The sequence below is a fragment of the Sorex fumeus genome, unplaced genomic scaffold (assembly GCF_029834395.1).
Source record: "Sorex fumeus unplaced genomic scaffold, SorFum_2.1 ptg000024l, whole genome shotgun sequence".
Lineage (NCBI taxonomy): Eukaryota > Metazoa > Chordata > Mammalia > Eulipotyphla > Soricidae > Sorex > Sorex fumeus.
Window position 1 is genome coordinate 17,287,809 of NW_026606081.1, and position 19,192 is coordinate 17,307,000.

At 50.2% G+C, this 19,192-nt stretch overlaps 1 protein-coding gene across 1 annotated transcript in view; it reads right to left on the bottom strand.

The window, feature by feature from the left end:
* ARHGEF38 (Rho guanine nucleotide exchange factor 38) overlaps nucleotides 1–19,192 on the bottom strand; it is a 71,817-nt gene that overhangs the window by 33,919 nt on the left and 18,706 nt on the right. Inside the window, exons 2-3 of the mRNA XM_056114390.1 lie at nucleotides 18,087–18,274; nucleotides 413–536 (exon numbers count right to left, since the gene is read on the bottom strand). Coding sequence (XP_055970365.1) covers nucleotides 413–536; nucleotides 18,087–18,274 — 312 coding nt within the window. The remainder of the gene's footprint in view (nucleotides 1–412; nucleotides 537–18,086; nucleotides 18,275–19,192) is intronic.

Sequence of the window (19,192 nt, forward strand, 5' to 3'; positions counted from 1 at the left end):
AAGGCTGCATCCACAGAAAATTTACAATTCAAAAACCGATCAATTCATAGGCAAAGACCTGGAAAACACTTGCACTAAAATCAGTAAAGCTATTAAACGTCTTTAAATATTTAATTCTTTAAGGATCGAGGGAATGGGAGTCATAAAACAAGATGAGAGAACATCTGGAAGGCAAAGAGGCTGAAAGATTGAAAATTAAAAAGCAAATGGTGTCTCGAGGGCTGCCGGCAAACGCATGGGAACCCAGCGGAAAATAAATACAGGGTCTGTGTGATCAAGAGCGAATATGATATGGGCTTGGCATTGACGCATCTCTGGGCAGCGTGGCCATCAGAAAAGAGGACGTCAGGCCAAGGGAGGTCACTGGAACCCGGCTTCCCGGGAGCTGGGGGTGAGGGGAGAGTGAACGTACCGATGATTTGTGCGTCTGGCTCCACGCCTGCCGTGGCCTCCTCCAGCAGTGCCAGCAGCCGGGCCGAGACCTGCAGCACTGACTCGATGTTGCTAAACAGACTGTCCACGTCCAGCCCGTCGATCTGCAGAGACGCAAGCACAGAGCCCAGTGAGGCAGGGGCACCCCCCGGACCCCTCTCCCCAGGGAGCACGACCCAAGCCTCCCAAGCTGCTGCTGCCGACATTCCTGGCTGGCTCTGCTCAAGGACACACAAGTCACTTTTATGGAAGAAAGTGGGAGGGATCACCTCTGTCCTTTCCTTTTTCTCTAGAAGGGTTAATGAGTCGCGTGCTTATAACACGGTCCTGTAAGAGCCCAAGTAGGAATGTGGCGGGGGGGGGGGGGGGCAACCCCAGGGGTCTTTAAGGAATGGCCCCACCAGGCAGGCAGCAGCTGTGTCTGACAGGCCACCCGGATGTGGCTTCTTACTCAGGCAAGGACACTCCTAAGCTGTCCTAGCACCTAGAACCAGTGTCCAAACAGCAATGACAAGTGTCTGTGTTCAGTTGGTTTGCTGCCTTTTTTGTTCATATTTTTGTTTGGTTTGGGGACCACACCCAGTGCTGCTCAGGTGTTACTCCTTGCTCTGTGCTCAGGAATTACTCTTGGCACGCTCAGGGATCCATAGGGGGTGCCCGGGGCAAGACCCAGGAGAAACACCTTTCCCCCTGCACCATCGTTCCAGCCCCTGTTGCTTTTATTTTTCTTCTTAAAATAGGAAATGTCATTTTTCACGGAATGTTTTCTAGTAATTCAAGATTCACCCATAACTTCATGCTCACGTTCAAGAACCAGTGAGATCATTCCTCGGCCTAACTGCTGACGGTCAGAGAGGGCTATTTCATCACCAGCCATCTGTATTTATGCTTTCTGAGCACCTCAGTGTACCGAGGACTGTAGCAGGCCAGGCTCTGAGCCAGGGAGTGGGTGATGAGCAGCAGAGGGTGGCTGAGCCCTCAAGAGTAGGGAACACTGAGAAGTGTGTCCTGACCTGGTCACACCTGACTCAATTTCCGGTGTCAGAACCGGCCCCAATATCACAGTTATCCTGAAAGGGACAAATGTTATGTGCATTGGTAGTATTGTGACCCAACTGATGAGAAAGGGGGACCACCCAGAGACAGTGAACCCCCTAATATAAAGATAGTGGCAACAGAGTAACAGGTGAATCAACATAAACAGACAAAAGGTCAGCACCCAGGAAGACCTGGCTGTGGGCAAGGACCTGCCCAGATTAGAATTCACTGATGCCATCTGCACCTGTATGTTTATTGCAACACTGTTCACAATAGCCAGAACCTGGAAATGACCCGAGTCTCCGAGAACAGACAACTGGTTAAAGAAACTATGGTACATCTACACAATGGAATACTATGCACCTATTAGAAAAGATGAAGTCATGAATTTTGCTAATATGTGGATGGACTTGGAGTGTATCAGGCTACGTGAAATGAGTCGGAAAAAGAGGGACAGACACAGAATGACTGCACTCACTTGTGGAATATAAAATAATATGAGACTAACACACAAGGACAGTAGACACAAGGACCAGGAATATTGCCCCATGGTTGGAAGCCTGTCTCATGTGCTGGGGGAGAAGGCAGCTGGGATAGAGAAGGGACCACTAAGTCAATGATGGTTGGAAGGATGGCTCGGGATGGGAGATGTGTGCTGAAAGTAGATAAAGGACCAATGGTGATGGTCTTTCAATATCTCAGAATGTCCAAAAGGAGAGAGAGAGTAGGAAGGAAACTGTATGCCATAGAGGGTGGGGGTGTGGTGGGTGGTGGTGGAGATACTCTGGGGACACTGGTGGTGGAAAATGTGCACTGGTGGAGAGGCGGGTGCTTGATCATTCTATGACTGAAGCTCGATCATCAAAGCTTTGTAACTGTATCTGACAGTGATTCAATTAAAATAAACAAATAAATAAGAAATAAAATTCACAGGTGATCCCACGTCTACACTGCTGGCACATGGAATCAGTGTGAGCACTGAACTGGGCCTGGCTGGGGTTGTGTTCTGGACTGCACATCCATGGTCCTAAAGTCCCCAGTGAGGACCCCCAGGGCCTCACTCAGAGCAGACCTCCCCTCCCCCACAGTCAGCCAGCGGGTCTGCTCAGGCCTGAACCCTGCACGCTCTCAGCAGGTTGCTGCTGGCAGCCTTGTAACGTGGGCATCCCCCTCCCCAGTGAAATCACAGCCATTACGTGCAGTCAGCTTGAGTCAAGGCGAACCCTCCCCAACAGGGGCAGTTCGTGCTCTAAACTCTCATGACACAAGCTAAGTCTGACCCCCTCTTGTCCTGCGGACAGCAGGGATGCGCTTTCTTGCCTCTGGATTGCTCTCTGTGGGAGTCTCAGCGGGCAGCCAAGGAGCCAGTGATCAGGTCCTTAAAGGCATAGCTGCCGTCCAACACCAGGGGAGCAAAGCTGGGGATGAAAAAGGGGCTCCCGGAATAGAAGGGACTTGGGAACAGGACGCGAGGGGCGGGGGTGAGCTCTGGACATGAGGGCTAACAGCTTAACCACCTCTTCCCCGGGGGTATAGGCAGCACTACGCGCGCCCCGAGGAGTAGGGGAGGTGCAGGCTCCCTCGGGTGTTCAGGGGATGCGTCACACTCCTGCACTCCGGCCCCCAGCTGCTCTTTGTCCAGCTGCCTCTTTGCTAGTCTCCACACTCAGCCCATTTATCCTCTTGCTACTTTGCATTTGTTAGGGGACACGAGCGCATCACTTTCTGCACTGCACCTTCCTTCAGGTGGCGGCCACGTCAGCAGGCTATCCTGCAACACCCAGTCGCCTTGGACAGGTCCACACCCTCCTAATGAGTCTCGTCTCCCAGAGACCCCCGCCTCCCTGGAGTCACATCTCGTGGGAGAACAGTGAGTTTGTTTTAGTAGCACCAGACAACTCGCACCCATTTTCCCCTGCTCATAACACCTGCTACCACCTCTCTCAGCTTCCGGGTTCTTTGGCCAGTGTCACATAGAACATCTGTCACATGCCAGGCACTTTACGACCAATTCTGTGGCTTTTAAGACCTGAAATCTACAAATCAGAGCTTTAAAATTCTAAATTTAATGGATACTAAATATTACACAAAGTTTAAACGCATAGAATGGTTGTATGGTTCTTTGCAAATAATTTTAAGTGGCTCAAATGTCATGTCTCTGACTTAACACATTCCCTATGCTAAGGACTTGCTTTCTGCTTTGGGGATGAATTAATCACCCCCTTCTTCCAGGGGCTGGGAGGTAAGTCAGACATCGGGGTGCTGCCTGTTTGTGTGTGTGTGTGGGGTGGGGGGGTGTCTGGGCTTGGCCCAGGCATTCGTGGCTCTGCTGACCCTGCCTGAAGTGAAAAACTGGCCTACGCTGTCAGGTATTTCAGGGAAGACTCAAGTCCTTGAGCACTGCCCACGGGTCCCCCAGCAAACCACAAAGACATGACTTTGCATGGTGCAATGTTTTCCAAAACTTGCACATGAATCACACTTTTGTAGACTGATCTATATTAAATATCCGAAATCTATTTCTTGTTCCCATACTTCAAAATTACTCTTTCTAAAAGATACCAAATCGCACCCCTCACTGACCGTGACTTGGTGTGTTCTATTGTTATCTCCTTGACTGTGGAAACTTTATTCCAAGGAGTCTCAGGTACTTTGTATTTATTATTTCATGTAACATCACAACCTCTCTGTAAACGGTGAACCACTTTGAAACTCACCCAGAGGAAAAGAAAATATCATGTTCAAAATGAAGATTCATAGGATAGAGCTGGAAGTGGGCTCTGTTGTAAGTCATGGGCCTTTGTCCGTCGCCAGGAAACACTGAGGTTAGAAAAGCTCTCATCTGTTTGCTGGGTGTGTCGGTTTGTGCAGAGCTTTTCACTGGTTGTCATTTCTATAGTTTATTAATGTGTCTCAGGGGCAGAATCCTGTGTAGCTAATTTAGATTTTTAACTCACTTGCTAAGTATCTGTTACTACATTCCATAATCCTGGTTCAATGCAAGATAAAAAAATAACAAAAATATAGGTTATATTTCCATTTGTTCCTTAAAGACAGAAAATATGATATACAAGCTGGGTGGTTTCGACACTGTATCACCATGGTCACAGAAGAACCAAATGAATTCATAGCCAGCCATAGCTACAGAAGGACAAAACAAGTATCAGTCAGAATAATTCCTGAGTGCAGAGCCAGGAGTAACCCCTGAGCATCACTGGGTGTGACCCAAAAAGCAAATAAATAAATAAATAAATAACTACTGAAGTTGTAGTTACATATATGCAAAACTCCCTGGGCCGTCTCAGTAAGGAAACACACCTATAGAATTAGGTCGACTGGGGGCTGGAGAGATTTAGAGCAGGTAGAGTACTGGTCGTGTCAGCATCCCACCTGGGTTCAATCCCCGAAACCACACACAGTCCCCTGAGTCCCACCATGAGTGACCCCTGAGCGCAGGAACTAGGAGAAGGACCTGAGCACTGCTGGGTGTGGGCCTTAAAGCCGGGGACAAAGAATGAGATGAGAATGGTTCAGAGGCCAGCCCGTGGCACTCACAAAGCCCACCTGCCCCCCCACTTTCTTCTACACCTTTGCTGAGCCCACACTATCCCCGAGTCACAGATGCTTGGTCTTCACTGCCTTATCAGACTCTGCCTGTGAATGAGAGACTGTGAGAAGAACGTGCCCCATGTCTTGCCTGTTGCTCTACCCGCTCTCTGTTTCCCCGGAGGGGCACCCAGTGCTCCAGTAAGGTGGGGCCCACTGAGAGTGTCAGTGGGGACAATCTGCCTCCTTCCCTCCGATGGTCTATGGCAGTCAGGGAGCTATTGGACACAATGTTGGTCCGGGATGAGCAAGCCCTCGCTCAGAGCCCGTGGGAGCACCTCAGCTGTTGGGCATGTGGGTGTTGGACCATCCTAGCCTCTCCTGGAAGCCTGGGCCGACACCGTCCATCGCCAGCCGTCCTCTGCATAGAAAACTTGCCTGTGGAGTAGAGGGGAGCTAAGCCTGTCCTCTGGGTTCTCCCTGAAGGCATCCCCCGAGAGAGGCTGACTCACCTAGAGGCCCAGCTCGCTCGGGAGGGAACGCGGGCACGGTGACCCCTCGCGGCTGGCCTCTCGCTTCCTTCACGAGACCTTGTGGGCCTGGGAAGAGCTTCAGGGGGCGCCAAAAAACAAGCATCTCTGGCTGAGCACTGGCTGGCTCACCTGGTCGGCATGAGAGCCCTGCATGGCTCCCGAGCACTGCACAGAGAGCCTGGCTGCCAGGAGACAGAGCAACCACAACCGTTCTTGTCCCTTGGTTAAATTTAACCCCCGCCTTCCGGCACGTCAGAACAGGTTTATGAGAACCCTGTTCCACATGCCAGGGAGGCTGGTTCATTTCTCTCCCTCTCTGTCAAGTTTGGAAGTTCCCCCAGAAAACCCACTCCTGTGAATTAACTGAAGCTCTGATAGCAGCACCAGGCTCATATCTAGGTGCTTTGAAAAAGTGTAACTGTTTGAACTGACTAGCTTCTATTCCTCAGACCTCTTTACTATGCAGCAGGTAAATAAATGTCCTGTGTGATCACTCTGCTGTGCTCTGAGTAGTGAGGGCACAGAAATCAAAAGTGACTAAAGGAGAAAAAAACAACATTACCCAATTTAGTAGCTGAAAATAACATATTAGTGAATGTTTTACATTTTTACTATTAATTTTTATCTACAAAGGCAAACCGGTGTGCCCAATTGGCCACTCGTGTACCTAGAACATTTGCCGACAGAGGTCAGACTAACCCTTAGCTGACAGCTGGGAAATCTTTGTTTATTGTTTTCTGTTTAATGAGCCCTGAGACTCTGATGAAGGCCATCAGAGGGAGAAATGAGCCTTTTTTGTGGGTGCCCGGCAGTCGCAAACACCTCTACAATGAACACCACAGGTCCCAAGCTTGCTTTCTACGCTCATCTGTATAAAGAATTTACATATGTTCCTCAACTCTAGCATTTTTCCTGCCAACAATAATTAGAATTATTATAATCTACTTAACCAGTTACTAGATCTTTGAAATCTAGAGAGTGCCCCAATTTTCACACACACTCAACTGCTCTCCTGGGCTAAACCTTTCTTCACACCTATTATTATTTCCTCATGGTCATTTTTATCCAGGTAGGGACCGAATTCAAGTTACCAGCATTTCTTGCAGTTTTTTAACAAGTCTCAGTAGGCTGTTTCAGCAATGATGTTGTTTTTCTTCTAATAGTCAGTGGGTTAAAGGCCCACTGTTCGATATAACTATGAACCTCAGTTTGGAAATACAGTTTTAGGCTTCTAATTATAGGATCAAAATCACACCAAAACTTTGTAGTTCCAGATACATCGCACACGAGAAATATACAACAATTACAGAAAGAACAAAACAGTCTTCCTTTAAAACACTACTGTGACTGACATGTTTCTTTGGAAATAGGGTCTGGAAAACACTCGGATGCTTCCATGTGGTGTGGCTTGGTGGTTGCTCTCTGTTAAACATGACTTTGTGCCACTTTGGTCAGTAGGCGTTAAAATTCCTGGGGATCTCTCTGAATCCCTCTCTACCTGAACCCTTGCCTCTCCTCTGCCCTGATCTCCTCCTCTGAGGCTGCTGCCCCACAGCCCAAGGACAAGTGACTTGGCAAGTCTATGGCAAGTGACATGAGTGGAACAAACACACATGCAAAAAAAAAAAACCTGCAAGAAACAGAGGTCCAGTAAGAACTCCATTGAGGACATTCTGAGAGAGGAGACGCAGGCCTTGTCTTATTTTTCAGAGACGGCTCAGAGAAAACGGGTGCGAGCTCAGAGAAAACGGGTGCGAGCGAGACAGATTCAGCAGGAAGTAGCAGAGGAAGCCGTTGGCAGGAGGCCCTAGGCGCTCCGGGCTGGGGTAATTACCTAATTGCTGTGCATTTACTCAGTCGCTTGGCTCCCAGATTACAAAGCTCTGTGGGGTAAACTAGCCATTATTTCATCAGGTTCCTTAAAACCGCTGATTTGTCTGTGTGAAATTCCCTGCCGGGAAGCCGGATCCTGGGCCAGCTAATGGGGTCCAGCTCACACAGAATCGATCGCACCACTGGGCAGCAAGGCTCTGAGCTGATGGGGCCACTGAGTGCCCAGTGCTAAGTGTCCAGGAGACCAAGAAGTGGGCAGGCCTGGGTGACGGCAGACGCCTGTAGCGTCGGGTCAGGACAGGCACAGAGCCCTGAGCTGAGGTCAGCAGAGGGGCCGCAGGTGGGGGACAGCTACAGCAGAAACACAGATGGGAAAAGAAGCTGCTTGGCCAGCTCGGGGCTAGTAACGGGGAGTGGCATATGCAGAGCTGCTATTCCGGGGGAGGGAGGTGCCAGCCCGTCTCCTGCCCTTTCTCTTCTCTCCTGACAGGGACCTGGCAGAAAGGCAGGAGCTGGTGGACCAGCAGGCCAGCAACACTGTTCCACTCGCAACTCACAGGGCGGCCCGGGGCCACATGCCGAGCCCAGCTCGGACTCTCGCGGGAAGCACTGTCCAGCTTAGTGCCCACCTCACAGGGCCAGCATTCTCCACGCAGCACGCCCGGTGCCCTGCCCCTACCCAGACAGGCCAGTGAGAGCTGTCCCTTTGCGGAACTCAGGGGCCCTGCCCAGAACGGACAAGCGTCAGTCCAGCAGCCCCTGGCTCTGCTCAGGACAGGCTCTGTCAGTGCAATGAACAACGAGACAAGAGGGCAGGACGCGAAGCACCGTGAAACTAGATGGGAAGATCAGCCCTCAGCCAGGACCTGCCCCATTGGGCACCCTGAGACTGGACGGGAAGGTCAGCCCTCAGCCAAGACCTGCCTCATTGGGCACCACGGGACTGGACAGGAAGATCAGCCCTCAGCCAGGACCTGCCCCACTGGGTACCGCAGGACTGGACAGGCAGGTCAGCTGCCAGTGGTGCTCTGGGGGAGGAGATGGGAGGGAGATGGGAGTCCCCTGGTGGCCGGGCACCACCTGGTCTCCCTCAGGCTTCCTGTGGCCACACGCCTGTGCTGTCCCCTCTCAGCCAGTCAGGAGTGACCTCTCCTGGGAGCACCCTCAGTGGAAAAGCGGGCCAGTGGACACTCATGGGCTTCTCTGTGTTAGAGGCCCCTGCGGCTCCAGGGCAGGCTGGCTGGCTGGCGCAAGTCACCTCCCCACTGTGCCCGTTCTCTCCCACCTCCCGCCCCCGAGTGGGTGATCTCTCCTGAGACTGTCCTGAAACCCTTCGGCTGAGACCTGCTTCCACCAGCAGCCAGCCCAGGGGGCGCCGGCTCACTGACTCAGGCAGGGAAAGGAATGAGGGACCAGGAGGGGCCCAGAAAGGTATGAGGTGGGCGCCAGGGGGGGACGAGGCCCAGCCCTGGGCAGCCCCCAGTGCTGTCCAGGAAGAGGCCACGTGAGGCGGGCCCTGGAGGGAGGGGACACGGGATCTGGTGTTTTAGAGTCGCTAGGACTGAGGGTGCAGCCTGCACATGGCCAGGGGCCCGGGGTCCAGGCTGGGCCGGCCCCAGGCAAGGTCGCACTGACCATTGCTCCATCTCTCTGGCCCCATCAACTGGATCTTGGATGATGAAGGAAGCCCCAGGGGAGCCGATGAGAGTTTGGCTCCGGGTTGGGGTAGGGTGCAGGGGTGAACCTGGGCCCAACCTGACAGGGACCTCTGTTTACGCGGCATCAGACCGAGACCTCTGGCAGGAACGGAAGCTGGAGACAAACGGGCAATGCAGGGTGTTGGGGGAGCCATCTGGGTCAGAGGCTAGTGAGGCAAGTACAGCAAGCACTGCTCTGCTGGCGGGGCCTACGACGGGTCACACGGGCTGCAGGGGAGGACGCCGTGGGCCGACCTGGCCAGACTCAGTGGTGGGGGTGGGGATGGGGGATGGAGCACTGTGTGGTGAGTCACTGGGAGGAGCACTCTTCCTTGGTCAGCGCTGCCTCAGGGGCTTGAGACCAGGGCAACTGCATCTCTAATTAGCACAACCAGGAAAGTCCGGTGGTGGCCTGGAAACGCACCCCGGATTGTTACTTGGCTTTGTGTGTGTCTCTGAGCCGTTCTCTTGACCTGGTTATAAACTCTCCCAGGGCAGGGCCGTAACATAAATTTCCTTCCTGCCATACAGAGGCCACCAATGAAATAAGCGCTTGACAAACATTTAATCTTCTCTTTTGCATATTCAATGAAAATATCGCATTCTCCGTGAAATACTGCGGCATTCATCCGCCTGGCCGCGCTGCCCCTGCCCTGAACCCCGGACATGCTCAACTGGCCTTCTCCAACACTCCTTCCCGGGGGACGCATCATTTCGCCTCCGACTGGAGCCCCTGGGTCGTCTGACAGGCATGTCTTCCTGGACTCCAGAATGGCCCCAAATTAATTAACGAACTCTGGCCACCACTAACCGTGCCTGTGCCCAAAGTGCCTTCAGTCAGAAACTGTTGGTCAGCGCCCCCTGCTCCCCGCGTCCCTTCTCCCCCGTGGTCATTCCAGGGGGTCTGGGATTTATGGACCCTCCGACAGGCTCTGCTGATAGACACATGCCTCCCCCGTACACAGGCTTTTCATCAGAGCAGTGATGGCTCCAGCATCCCAATCAGCACCACTGAAGTCACAGTGAAATTCTTTCCACCAACTGAGGCAAATTAAATGGTGAGGGGAGCACAGAAGCCCCCTGGCTTTCAGGAGAGTAAGACAGTCTCAGACCCCAATGCCAGCTTGTCCCTTCCTCCTCTCCTTCCTTCTCCCTCTCCCTCTCCCTCTCCTTCTCCCTCTCTCCCCCTCCCTTCCTCTCTCCCTCTCTCCCTCTCCCTCTCTCTCTGCCTCCTTCTGCCTCTTTCTCTCTCCCTCTCCCTCTCTCTCTCCCTCTCCCTCTCTCCCTCTCTCTCTCTCACTCTCACCCTCTCTCCCTCTCCCGTCCACCCCTCATCCTTAGCCCACTGCACAGACCCAGAGCTGCCCCCTTTAGCTTTCACTGGGTGTTAAAGACCTCAAAATGAGGGAAAGCTGAAGATTCCCCAACACAGAGCTTCTGTGAATGCCACGCAAAGGAAAATGAGTTTCTATCCAAAACACGGTTAATGCAGGGATTTGGAAAAATCCTCCCCAAACCCCCACCCCCAGCTTCTTATTTTGAGCTGAGGCTCTCAGAACAAAAATAAAAGATATTCGAGCATAAAAGGAGCTTCTCGTGCTAGAAAGCAAGGTGACCCTCCCAGCCCCAACAAAATCCCAACCCTGTCTGGTAACAAGTGAACTGAGCATCTTCCAAGATGATAACACAAGAAGGTCCCTTCCATGGGACTGGGAAATATGGGGATGACCACTGGAAAGAGGCCAGTGAAATGTCACAGACCCCACAGCACTTTGTGAGTGGTAGCATCGTTTGCTTGTGAGACTCTTGCTGTTTCACAACCATTTCCTTCTGTCTTCCACATTCCCCTGCTCCAGGGCTTGCCCGGACGGACACTCGGGATCCCAGAGGTTGGGTAGGGCCAACACGGCCGCGTTCCCTGTGTCACCTGAGGACACAGGCCTTGTCTGTGGCCTGGCCCCTGCCTTCCCCCAGGCTGCACGGTGACAGTGTGGCTGCCGGGCTCCGGCTGGGGGAGCAACATCCGACTCAAGGGTGTCCTCTCAGGAATAGGGTGTGGGGGTGAGTGCCTTTGTGGGTTTCTGGGGTGTGGGAACATGGTAACCTGCCAGAGGTCCTGAGAGCAGAAGCCTGTCCGCAGTGGGGACGCTTCCCCAGGACAGGTGAAGGCCACTTCGGCACTGGCCCAGCAAGGCCGGTTCTTTGCAGCCTGGCGGCAGCATGGCAGACCAACATTCTCCCGGAGCTCCGACATCCGTCAACGATCAAGAATCAGGGACGCTGTCTCGTTTGCCAAAGTGTCAAAAATCAGATGGGCTGGTCACGTAATGAGATTTAAAGACGACCGCTGGACTAGAGCTGTTACTGACTGGATCCCACGGGATGTCAAAAGACCGTGTGGCCGCCCACCTACCAGATGGTCAGACTTCTTCAAGATCATGAACGATCGGTTTGAGGCTCTTCATGTTCCCAGAGCGAACAGATGCCATTGGGCTACACTGGCATGCAACAGGGACAAATGGAGAGGTTACTGGCGCCCGCTCGAGCAAATCGACGACTAACAGGAAGTTAAGTGATTAAGTGATAAGTGATTCCTTCTTGAAAATTATTTGCACGCTTGGTGCCTTCTAACGGCCCTGAATTTTGTTGGGGGTGGGGGCTGCACGTCCACGGTGGTCAGGAGAACCTGCTGGACCTGGGCCACCCCACTGAACCATTTTCCTGCAGGAAGTTGGGTCTGAGCTCCTGGCCATACAAAAAATACAGATTTCCTCCCCTGTTCAACAAAAACACAAAAATTCAAATATGCCAAATGTCAGACCCTATATGATGAGAAAATCTAAAACAAATAAACATCTATCTTCTTGGGTCAATAAAAAGTCGCCCAACCTGCCTTTAAACAGACAGAAAACCTTTATAATGGTTCGAAGAGATTGTCATGGCTTTGCCCTGGAAACAAAAATTGTGCTCTAGCCGTCTTTGGTTCACTTTCTAGCATGCCATACGGTCCCCTGAGCACTGTTGGGTAATTTTTGAGTGCAGAGCCCGGAGTAACCCCTGAGTACCACCAGATGTGACCCAAAAAATCTAAAATTTTACAATTAAAAATAACCCCCCTCTCCAATTTTTCCTGAGCACTAGTATTGTTTTCTTGACTTCCTACCAATACACTTGGTCTGTCCTGTGGACCTCTTCAGGTAATAAGTAACTAGAATTTGTTTTCCCTCTGAATCTTGTGTCAACATTTGCCAAGACGCAGAACTCATGACTTCCCAAAGTCCCAGCCTCGGCCATGTGCAGGAAACAGCCCCGTGGGAGCCAAAGATCTCACTAGCCAGGCCCACGTTGCTCCTGCAAGAACTTCCCGGGCTAATGCACACTTCCTGATGCTAGCCAGGACAGGGCGAGCATAAGGACCAGGCATGTACATGATACAGAGGGACAAGGAGGACATGAGGAGGAAATGATGGTTTAGGAAAGCTGGTGAAGTTAATCAACCTTAGTTTGATCCCTGGCACCTCCAGGCCACTCCTGGGTCATAAACCCTGAGAACCACAGGGGTAGCCCACAAACAAGAAAGAAACTGTGAAGTTAATGCTGGGTGGTGAGGTTCTGGAGCAGCAAAGGGGCCAGAGTCTTTTTTTACTCAAGTAGAGGCGACAAGGACCCTGGGCCAGGCAAAAAGAGGGTCTGCCATGAGAACACTGAGAAAATGTAAAATAATTGGGATTCAGCATCAGTGGGGTGGACAAATAGACTAGTCAACCGCAACTCAATTCCAGACAGAGAGCCGGGAAAGGTAACTACATGCAGAGAAACACCAGGTGAAAAATATCAGCCCAATCGGAATAAACTGACCAAGAAAGTAAGAGTTCGAACCTGAGAAATGGTGATTCACAGCATGCAGAGCTAGTGGTAAACTTTGTGCTGAACAAATGAACTCCTTGTACCACAATGAAAACATCTCATTCTGTTTAGTTTCTGGACGCCTTGTAAGAGTTGCAGGGGGCGGGGGGGGGGGGGGGGGGGAAGGAACGAAGCCAACAATAAAAGCAAAAGCAACAACAAATACTGGAGAGTGAAAGATGCGAGTGAGCAGAGCTTCTCACAGCGGCAGGAAGAGGAACTCACCAGCGCAGCAGATGGTTTCAAGTCAGCCACATTTTCTTACTGCATAAACTCCTTACTCCATTTGATAAAAAATGGATTAATTCAAAGGAAGGCATTTTACATATTTAGTCTTTTTAAAGTTGACTCATTAATCATGCATGGTACTGAGTTCCAGTAAATAGTACTTATTTTGAAACATGTCTTAAGATACATATGCTTTGTATAATCGAAACCCAAGCACAAAAATTTGTAAGTCTACAACTGTACCTCATGGTGTTTCACCAATAAAAATTAATAATAATAAAAAAGATGCATATGCTTGAGGCACGGGCCCAGCTGTTTTCTGGAGGGGGACTCCCCTCTGCCTCCCTCCTCTCCCCACGTTCAGGGAGTGGGGGTAAGGTGTTGGGCATACAATACATTACTGGGGTTTATCCCCGCTTCTGAGATGGCATCTGGTGGTGCTCAGGGGACCCTGTACAGGGCTGGGGATCAAATAGATGGACCAGAAGCATGTCAGTTCTTTAAAGAGATGCTGGAGGGGCTGGAGCGATACTACAGCAGGTAGGGCACTTGCCTTGCATGCGGCCGACCCGGGTTCAATTCCCAGCATCCCATATGGTCCCCAGACCACTGCCAGGAGTAATTCCTGAATGCAAAGCCAGGAGTAACTCTGTGCATTGCCGGGTGTGACCCAAAAAGCAAAATAAATAAATAAATAAAAATAAGTAAAGAGATTTTTAAAAAAAGATACATAAGCTTATGTATGGCATCTCACTCAATTTTAAGAAGAGAAAAATATAAAGAGAATAGAGACAGTTCTATTACGATCAGGAGTTTTTTGTCTTTATTTTTAAGATGGGAATGATTCAACAAGAGGGTAAAAATCTGTCTGTGTGTGAGAGAGATTACCTTGAGTCAGGCTAGAGGGATAGTACAGCGGGTAGGGTGTTTGCCTGTACACGGCTAACCCACATTCAGCCCAGGCATCCCATCTGGTGCCCCGAGCACTGCTAGGAGTGATTCCTGAGTGCCACTGGGTGTTACCCAAAAACAAAAGCAAAAAGAGAGAGTTATCTTGACCAAAGAGAAGTAAGGAAAAACCAATAAGGAGAAAGACCAGCCGTAAGCCCAGATTCATCTGTCAGCTGAGAGACAGATGCGGGAGAGAGATTTGGCTTTGCTGTGGAAGGAAGCACAGAGCAGAACCCTTTAGCCAGGGCTCAGGTCTCACCTTTGCAAAGCCCAAGGGAGACTGGACAGACCTGTCTGCAGTGGTAAGGTGATCGATTTCTGTGCATTCAGGCCAGTAGTTATAAACACAAATGAACATTCTTAATAACCACCAATTACCACCATGGGCTGGAGTTATTGCACAGAGGGTAGGGCATTTGTCTTGCACATGGCAGACCCGGGTTCGATTCCTCCTCCCCTCTCGGAGAGCATGGCAAGCTACCAAGAGTATCCTGCCCCACACAGCAGAGCCTGGCAAGCTCCCTGTGGTGTATTCAATATGCCAAAGACAGTAACAACAAGTCTCACAATGGAAACTTTACTGGTGCCCGCTCAAGCAAATCGATGAACAATGGGAGGACAGTGCTACAGTGCTACTGCAATGGAGATATCACATACAGTTCATTCATACTAAAGGAAAGAGTTGACCTAAAACACTTTCATAGGGCTCAACCCCCACTGGTGCTAGGGATCACCCAGACACACGTGGCACTGTGTGGGGTCAGGTTCAAGGCCTCCTGCCTCCTGCCTCTGCCACTTGAGCCACTGCCCAGTCACCCCTGAGTAGTTTCGTACACTCATCAATGAAACTATAGCAAAACCTATCATAACTGTGATCATTTTTTCTACTCTTTCAGAGTGAAACCGAAATTTCCAGATCTGGGGCCAGAGCAATAGCACAGCGGGTAGGGCATTTGCCTTGCATGTGGCCAACCCAAGTTCGATCCCCGACATCACATATGGTCCCCTGAGCACCACCAGGAGTAATTCCTGAGTGCAGAGCCAGGAGTAACCCCTGTGCGTCGCTGGGTGTAACCCAAAAAACAAACAAACAAAAAAAAGAAAGTAATTTCCAGATCTTCAGAAATTTGCCAGTTACCTTCTGATTCAAGAATAGGAGAGGATTAAACAAGATCTGCAAGTTGTTGAGAATGATTTGACACATAATAAGTAGCCAAAAAATCATGTGTGGCAAAGATGACTCCTACAAGGAAAACTCTAAGACTGTTCCTTCTCCTTATATATTTGCTCCTAAATAGCAAAGGTCTCCTTAATATACACCAATATTTTTCTCATTTATATGAGATGTTTTATTCCAATACTTGAGAAAAGATTCTCAGGTTAAGATATCTAAGCTCTTCCTCTAAATGTTGACCATATTGGGGGTGGAGAGGTGATTTAATTTAATAGACTACCAATGTCTTAATAATCGTGAGTTACATGTTTAAGACAATGAATCCAGAATGCATAAACTTGGATATATTTAGCTAGTTAAATGTGGCCAGAGCAAATGTCTAGTCAAGGTTAGAAGGCAAAATATAGACTGAGAAAATTTGTCAACTTGTGGGAGAGAGAAAGATTATCCCTAATGTGCAAAGAGGTTTTATAAAACAGTAAGGAAGAAGACAGATAATTTTTTTAAAATCCAAGTGCATAACTATGAACAGGGCCTGAAAAGAATAAAAATGGTTGGTTGGACTGTTTTCAGGAGGAATCTAAGCGGCTGGTCTGCATTGTTCAGGAGACCAGTAATGCTGGCATTTACAGGTCACAGACACCCCTCACCAGCACTGCGGGCAGGAAGGGAAATTGGCAGAATTTGGTTGCCAGTGAGATATCAAAATTGTAAATACACATATCCTTTGGCCTAGCAATTACACTTCTAGAGATTTGTCCTAAAGAGGAAAAAAATATGGTTGTGGTCAACATGCAAGATTGTCGAAACATTAGTAACGATAGAAAAATCTTCAAAATTCTATAAAGTCAGGAGAAGATACCATTGATATGTTGCTGAATAAAACCAGTACGTTATTCCTTAGTGCCTGCTTACTGACTGTTAAACAGTAACGTGCTGGTCACATTTCTATAGAAACAGACATGCTGTTCTCTGTGTGTGTTAAGCGTCCAAATAGATGTGGAGAAGGATAGTCCCAACAGTAAAACAGTGACATGGTTTTCTCTGGGTGGTGGGCCCCATGGCCTGTCCTGCTTCTGTGACTGGGTTGTGTGGATTATCTGAGTTGTGAGTAGGGGTCACGTGGGTCCTCGCTCCTCGGCCTTTGCTTGTGTCCTCCCGTCTGGTGGACACCACCATGGGTTGGAATCTAAACGGCGTCTCTGCTCAGTCTGCCTGTCTCTCCGTTCTCTGCTGTGTTCACACTTTCATCTTTCTCTTTGTTCTCATTGTCCCCAATAGAAAACAATCCCCTCAAGGAAGTGTTTGTGCTCAGCCCTAATCCTGGTGCTGGGCACAGTGCCAGGGAGCTTCCAGCACCGAAATCAGCAGATAAGAAGAAAGTGTGTGTGTGTGTGTGAGTGTGTGTGTGTGTGTGTGTGTGTGTACTCACATCTGTGTACCAGGCACGCCGGCACCTGTGCTCTGATTCAGAGACCAGATCAGAGAGAACATCTGAATCTTGTGCTCAGGGTGATTTCTATGTTGCATTGGAGGGCTGCTGAGTCGGGGGGTGGGGCGGCAGGGGGTGGGGGGTGGAGGGAACTCCCATGAGGTGCTCCGCCAATTCCCAGCCAGCAAGGCTAGTAGCTCCCTGCTAAGGCCTGAGGGTGCACTTGCTCAGACCTAGGCCTTCCCTGGGGGGCGGAGGGGTGGGGGAGGACCCTAGCAGAGTCTGGCCTGCACAGCAGGGGTTTTAATGCAGCCCTGAGAGAAATCACCTCTCATTGGGGAGCGGGAGGAGGAGCACCTCAGGGGTCTCTCTACAAAACCCTATATCATTTTTTAAAAATGTATTAAATGTTTTGTTTCTAAACTACTGAAAACTCATTGCCACATTTTGTAACCAGTTCCATAGAAATCCAAGAAAGAACACACTGAAATTCCTAAGTGGCAGAAACTGGAGTTCCCTTCTCTAGGATTTCCTTGGCCTCATGGAGTGAGAGAGAGATATCAGCTGATCCAGGGAAGGGAAAGGCAGCCCCCAACACACACTCACTCACATACTCACACACATTCACACACTTTCACACACACACTTTCACACACTCACACAAATACTCATACATACTCTCTCACACACACATACACACATTCACACACATACACATTCTCTCTCACACACATTCACACACACTCACACACTCTCACACACACTCACACATACACTCTCACACACATACACACATTCACACATACATACACACACTCACACATTCATTCACACACATCATATTCACACACTCACACACATTCTCATACACATACTTTCACACATGTACTCATCACATACACTCTTACATGCATGCATTCTCACACTCACACATACTCACACATCACATACTCACGTTCATTCACACACACATTCACACACAGTCACATGCACTTATTCACACACTCACACTCGTTTACATATTCACATATGCTCACATTCATTCACACACTCACACATACACTCATTCACGCTCACATACACTCTCTCAAATACATTCACACACTCACACACACTCTCACAATCACATTTATTCGCACTCACACACTTACACGCTCGTTACATACACTCACACATTCACACACACACTCATGTACTCTCAAACACACTCGTGCACACTCACATACACTCACTCTCACACGCGCGCACACACGCCCCCACTGACCTGGGTTCTAGGGGGTGGTGTGTGACCGTCCGTGTCAGACGGGCTGGCTTACCTGCTGGCTTCTCAGCGGCTGCACCACGTGGCTGACGCACAGCTCTAGGTCCCTGACATAGTCCTGCTCCGTCTGAATCAGCTCCGTGATGACCTTGGCCCGCTTCGCCATCATCCGCTGCATCTGCTGCTCCTCATCCCGAGCCGGAGTCCCCGCCGCACAGCAGCTGGCCTGCGGAGTCATCTTCTCTGGGAACAGAGGTACATGTGTCAGGCTCTCCCCAGCACAGAGCCCGCTTGGCCCGTCATCAGGGGAGAGGGTGAGGGATCCTCACAGTGTGCTCGGAACAAGTGATGTGGAGAGAGGGTCTGCCCCTCAAGCCCCGGCACTGCTGGGAGTGATTCCTGACTGCAGAGCGGGGTAACCCCCGAGCATCACAGGGCATGGCCCCAACCCCCCCCACACACACACCCCTCACACCACCAAGAGGTTTTTTTTTTTTAACTTGGTTTTGGGTTCATTCCTGAGGTTCTCAGGTCTCACTCTTGGCTCTGCACTCAGGGATCACCCAGCAGTGCTCAGGGGACCATGCTGCATGCCAGGAAGTGAACCAAATGGGCCGTGTGCAAGACCAGTGCCTACCTGTGGACTGACTCTCTGGCCCTAGGAGATTAGAATTTTAGCAAACAGTGAGCAAGAAGAGAGAATGGGTACTTCTTTTTTTTTTTCTTTTATTTTTTGCTTTTTGGGTCACACCCAGCGATACTCAGGGGTTACTCCTGGCTCTAGACTCAGAAATTACTCCTAGCGGTGCTCGGGGGACCATATGGGATGTCGGGAATCAAACCCGGGTTGGCCGCATGCAAGGCAAAAGCCCTACCTGCTGTGCTATCACTCTAGCCCCAGAATGGATACTTCTAACAAGTCAGTTCAGTCAGACTAAATGTTATGGATGACTCCAAATTGTCCTATTGAGGGGGCCAGAGCCATAGTGCAGCTGGTTGGGCACTTGTTTGCACAGCATTAACTGGTTTCAATCCCCAGAGCCCCATGTGGTCCCATATCTCCACCAGGAGTGAGCACCACCAGATGCAGCCCCCAAACAGTCCCACTGACACAATATTACTTTATAAACTTAGTCTTTGGGTCGAGGTGGTTTTTTTTTT